This window comes from Stegastes partitus, unplaced genomic scaffold, assembly GCF_000690725.1.
Source record: "Stegastes partitus isolate 25-593 unplaced genomic scaffold, Stegastes_partitus-1.0.2 Scaffold1042, whole genome shotgun sequence".
Lineage (NCBI taxonomy): Eukaryota > Metazoa > Chordata > Actinopteri > Pomacentridae > Stegastes > Stegastes partitus.
The window spans coordinates 22418-28417 of record NW_007578773.1 but is presented as its reverse complement, the minus strand read 5'-3'; the positions used below and the strand labels follow the sequence as shown (position 1 = coordinate 28417).

General features: G+C 43.5%; 1 protein-coding gene across 1 annotated transcript in view; it reads left to right on the top strand.

Moving 5' to 3' along the window:
• Positions 1 to 6000, top strand: part of LOC103367378 (semaphorin-5B-like) — a 222994-nt gene that overhangs the window by 197970 nt on the left and 19024 nt on the right. Inside the window, exon 18 of the mRNA XM_008295383.1 lies at positions 1004 to 1216. Coding sequence (XP_008293605.1) covers positions 1004 to 1216 — 213 coding nt within the window. The remainder of the gene's footprint in view (positions 1 to 1003; positions 1217 to 6000) is intronic.

Below are 6000 nucleotides of genomic sequence, written 5' to 3'. Positions count from 1 at the left end.
ACGTGACAGGTCCCGAGAGGGCGAAGGCAGGGGACACCCTGGACAGGTCGCCAGTCCATCGCAGGGCCACACAACCAAGCACACTCACATTCACACCTACGGACAATTTAGAATCACCAATTAACCTCAGCATGTTTTTGGACTGTGTGGGAGGAAGTGGGAGAACCCAGAGAGAACCCACGCTGCACGGGGAGAACATGCAAACTCCACGCAGAAAGATTCCGGTGGCCCCACCGGGACGCGAACTGGCAACCTTCTTGCTGCGAGGCAACACTGCTAACAACTGCACCACCCTGCAGCCCCAATGTATATTCAAGAATCTTTTAAATTTTATTAGGATTTATTATTTAAAAGGATATTATGAAAGTTTAGTTTAGTTTAGTTTTTTAATTTTAGGATCAAAGTATGTATTTATAGACTCATACAGTACTGCAGTTACTCCACACTAACAAACTCCCACTTGTGTATGAGCACAGTGAGCACCAGCAGCATGCAAAGGTTTCTCCCAGTAGGAGCGTGACATGTTGAAAGGGCCCTCCTGTTAGACCTGTTAGCTCCCCTACATGCTGTTAGTGACAGGGTCACAGTCCAGTACTCCCACATACACGCTGCCACATAGAGTTACACTGGGCCACAGTCCACTGCTCTCCACTGGTGGCTTTTTCATGCCCCCCTCTCCTAAATCGATTACCTGTCTCCCCCTGTCAGCCTCCTGGGGGGCCGCATCGACTCTGACAAACTGATGAAACACCGACAGCGGGGGAACTGTGGGATGCGTGAGAGACCCAGATAGAGTTTGAGAGGACAGAGAAATATGCCTTCTGGCAAAGTCATATACTATATATTTTGTGACTTACACTCAAAGACTTTGCATGCTTCATATCTCTGTTGAAATTCTTTAAACTCTCAGTCATGCCGCTGCATATATTTCTGTGACTTTAATCTAACCTGGAACCTTTTTTCCCCCCTTTTTTTTTTCGCCTGTCCCTTCTTTTCTCTGTAGCCCTTGTTGAGGAGCTTCTGAAGACACCAGTGGTGAGGGTTGCGGGTTTAGGCTGGTCATCGTGGGAAACCTGGTCGAGCTGCTCACAGAGTTGCGCCAAAGGCTACCGAACCCGTCGGCGAACTTGTGCCGGACCAGAGGGGAAGAGTGCCCCGGTGGCGTGCCGTGGCTCGCCCGTAGAATACCAGGACTGTAACGTCCAGGCATGTCCTGGTGAGTGACCACATACCAAAAACAATGTCTATACGACTGCATTCACATTCTCTTAGAAGCTTCTTGAGAACACCACAGAGGAACAAACTGTTGAGAATATGCTCAATAATAACAAACAACAGGGTTTTCATTGGATTTCAAAAACATAATTTGCACAGCAAACACTGTAGTTTTCATTTTCTTTTTAGTGCATTCTTTAATTAAATCTTTCTTAATTATTTATTCACACAATCAACCACTTATGTTAATTTGTTTATCACTTGTCTCTTCATTTGTATTATATGATTCATAGTCTGAGCTGCATTTAAAGCAAGATAATCTTGCTAAACAAGACTGGTGGACAGTGCTGTCTTTTGAGAGCAGAAAATATGACAACCTTAGTCATATAAAAACAGACATTTTGTCTCTTCAAGGAACAAACCTGACAAAATATGATTGCTATATTATGCAGCATATGCAAGTGCACAATATGTTTTCAAATCACAAGAAAAAAAATCCACTAAGTGAGGCAATTTCATATCACAAGCTTTAAATTGGCGAGTAAATAAAATCTTATCCACCCAAATTTGCAGCTTAAAGTATGATATTTGACAGACTTAGTTGTGTGTCATGATGTGAACACCTAATGTGCTGCTTTTTTCCTCTATCAAGCCAACACCACTGAAATGCTGGAAGTTCCAAATACTCACAGTGCAGATAAAGTCCGTTTTTGGCCTATTTCCATTCCTTCAGTCGAGCTTGGGTTCATAAAGAAAAGACACGCACACTGAGAAACAGAGATAGAGACAGCGAGAGGGAGGGAGGTCAATGGTGGTAGTAAAATACTGCTGAGTGGATCATTAGCTTCATTAGCTAATGGTTACCAGCGGCTGCAGCAGTGCAGGGAGACTTCTTGGACAAATGAAGTTATCTATTTCAAACTCCTCATCAAACCATAATCAGCTGACCTCTAACTCTGCTGACCACAGGCTGCTGCACTGACAAGCTACACTCATTAAACGCTGAGGACAGTTGCACACACACACATACACACACTCGTACCTACACAAAATTGCTGGCCTTAGAAAAAGGTCTGAACTCCTCTTAGGGGATAAAATATTCATGACTGGTACCTTATGAATTAATGATTTATGATTGGTCGGTGCGGTGCTGATCAAATTCCTGCAGTGTATTTTGATGTCAGTTGTTGATACACACATGAAATCCTTATCAACTTGGCACACGCAACCTAAGAAAGCCCAGGCGAGGAGGCCTTGGTTACCTCCCCCTGGAAGTAGCCAATGAGGAAGCGCTTTGCCATGACTGTCACGTTTACAGCCGGTCTCACGGCGCGTGTCCCTGGTAGACATGCAGGTGAGAAGGACAAGGCCAGTGACAAAAGAGAGAATGAGTGCGAAATAGTAATTGATGATGAAATTAGAGAGAAGGATGGAGGCAATATAGATTGCTGAGGAGATTAAAATGAATAGGGTGTTAGTGTGTGTGCAGTGGAAACGGGTGTCTATGTGGGCAGCCAGCGAGTCAGTCAGTAAGTCACAGTTAGCCTGAGTTCAATTATGACTTTCATTAGGACGTCTGACCTAAAAAAATGTTCTAAAAGTAAAGTTTGGATTCTGAAACTCCAGTACCCAGCCTGATGGGAGAGGAATGTGTCTGCAAACAACAATAAACCTGTAGTGTTTATACTATTGCAGGATTTGAAAGTAGCTCAATTGTTAACTTACTGTGTTTTTAAAATAACCATTATACCACAAAGCTTTTTGGCAAGTTTTTAAGGGTCCCCATTCCCTGACAAGTTTAATCTCAGGCAATATCAAAGTCAGTCTGAACTCAACACTTCATTTATCACCAAACTACTGTTTTGCAACAGGTAGAAAACATTTTAACATCAGCCTGATGCAGAATTGTTGAGTGTTTCAAAGCAAAGCCAAGTCCAGGCTCAGGTCTGTTCAGAAAAGTTCAAATCAAGACTTGGGCCAGTCAAAACACGTTCACATGACTCCTATGTCCACACAAGACACGTCTTAAGTCTAACATCAGCCCCTGTGAACTAAAATAACACCTCAAGTCGAAGTCAAGTCCTGAGCAGGGGTGTGCGATCTGGCCAAAGGATCATATGATCATCTTTATGGAGTAAAATCGACAATCACAATCAAAAGTGTGAATCAAACCCTTTCCTGCACATATATTTGAACTGAAATGATCACACGACGAGTTGCCTGGATACGCAGCTTGTTCCTTGAACACAAGACTCAATAAGTAAATCTTTGCATCCTGTTTTCGGATTTTATTGTTAAAGTTCAGACTGGAAGTAGTGACTGGCATCTTCACCTCTTTCAGGCTTCTTTTGAAGTTCAGTCAGTGCTACCCCGTTAGCCCCAGCCCATCCCGTCTCACGTTTCCTGACATGCAGGCTGGCCGGGTCGCTGTTTTAGCTATCTTCTATGTCATTCAGCTGTCCCTCTAGAGAGACTCTCATCCTGCAGACGGACTCCAACTCCACCAACTCGGACTACAGCTGGTGATGCTAGTTGGCTATGTCATCACAGTTGGACTTGTTTTGCTTTGTGGCCTTGGGGAGCTTGGCAAAGTGGCACATGAACCAGTTTTTCACCTGCTGCAGCTTCTGGTTGGAGTGACCCACCAGTGTGCATTGGATCTCCCAGAGAGCGGAACAAGGGCTACCATCAACAGCTGCAGTCCAGGACGGTGGGGTTGGAGTCCATCCATGGAACAGGAGCCTCACTTGGGGGGCAGCCAAATGACTTCCAGCACCGCCACAACAGTGACCTGGCAAACCTGCAGGTGGTAAACAGGAGACGGGAAAAGACGAGGCTGACTGGTCAGCACCGACTGAACCGTCAAAATAAAATTCTAAAAAAAGCACCCTTCGGGCCACTACTACAGCTCAACTGGTTGAGCTGGCGACCCATGTACAGGGGTTGTAGTCCCCAACGCAGCAGCCATGGGTTCGAATCCCGCTCATGGCCCTTTGCTGCAAGTCCTTCCCCCATTCTTCTCCCCCACTTTCCTGTCTCTCTCTTCAGTGTCCTATACAATAAGGGCAAAAAGCTGTACATTTTCCTCTAAAAAGGAGATCATATGCCAAAATAAGATTCTTAGTGTTTGGTCAAAACATGTACAAATAGAGAAAAGTTTAAGTCAAATCTGAAGTCTGTCCAAGTCTAGTCTGAAGTCAATTAAAACAAGTCTCTACAAGTGTCAACATTTAAGATGAATCCAGGTCAAGCCTAAAATATATATGTATGGTGTGTGGTTATGAAAAGTCTGTTTCTTTAATTTTTAATAATCCTGAATTTTCCATTTGACTCATGTTAGAGTCGGGTTTACAACTCTGCCAACAAATTTCATTAACTCAAAATGTTGCTTTTTTTGGGAAACCAAACGTACACACTGGCACGTTTCCCATAATTCATCTTCATATTTCCTAATGTAAATGGACACAAGTCAGCCACACAAGAGGACAGCACAAAGAGCCATAAAGTGGTACGTCAGTTAGGTAGCCATTGAGTCACCCAGTAATTCAGCCAGTCAGGTGCTCAGCAGCCAGTCAGTCGGTAAACAACCAGTTAGTCGGAGAGGCAGTCAGGCAGAGCTGTGGCTGGCTCTGAGAGCTAGTCAGAGTTAAGTGGTCGCAGCCTGCTTTACTCTGTGTCACACTAATCCACTCAGCTAATGGAGTTTTCTGCTGCACTGTGATGTTACCTGGCAACGCTGCCTTTCTCTGTCAGTCAGACAGACATCAGCCAGTCAACCAGCCAGTCAATTAGTCAGTCACGCTCTTTTGATTAGATCAGATGAAACATTAACAGCTCCCATGGGAAGGATAAATCAGTGCAGGACACAGTAAGTCAGGACACAGTGAGGACAAAGAAGGAAATTAGATGATCAGGAAGTCAAGTACAGACTGCAAAAAGCAGGAAAATATCTGACACATAGCATATATATATATATATATGTGTGTGTGTGTGTGTGTGTGTGTTGTGTGTGCATAAGTAGTGCCCAGGTAGGCAAAAATGAATGGAAAATGTCTAATATAAATAATGTTTTCACAAACACGAATGAAGACCACAGAAAAAATGTGTTTACCATTTGTTGGGCCTCCATTTTTCTTTTTTGTTTGTCTTCCTGAGGCCAACTCCACCAGCTGGGCTCCAATAGGCTAAGTGAAGCCTCTGTTCAGCTTAGCTGCATCCAGCCTTGTGTCTGAGGCCTGCACAAGGTTTAAATATTTAAAAATACATTAAGGTGCCCAGTTGGTGCAACAAGTCAAATTTATGTCGGGTATAAAACATATTTTACATGCTGCCTTGGGGTACATTCAGCAGGTGCTTCTGTCCTCTGGGGTCCACAATTACACACAAATAATACAGAGCACACAGCGAGCTGTTGTTTTCCACCAGATTTAAGTTTTCAGAGTCCAGTTGTCTTAAGCAAATAGATTGACTATTAAATGTTGTTTTTTGTTCCACAAAGTCCTTTCCAAGGGACAAATAGTTCATCTTTAAAGACATGTACGTGTGAAGGTCCTGCCTGCTGCTGTGTTTTTCCTAATGTTAAATGATTCAATAAGCTGCAGCCAAAGACAATAATGTTTTTTATATAAGTCTCGAGTCTTAACAAGTCTACTGGGAGTGAAGTCTTAAGGAAGTCAAGCATCACACCAGTGAAGTCTCAAGATCTTATTTTGCCAATTAAGTATGGGACAAATTGAAGTAGCGGTCACATGCTGTGTAATTACATAAACATATCTAAAGCAAAGT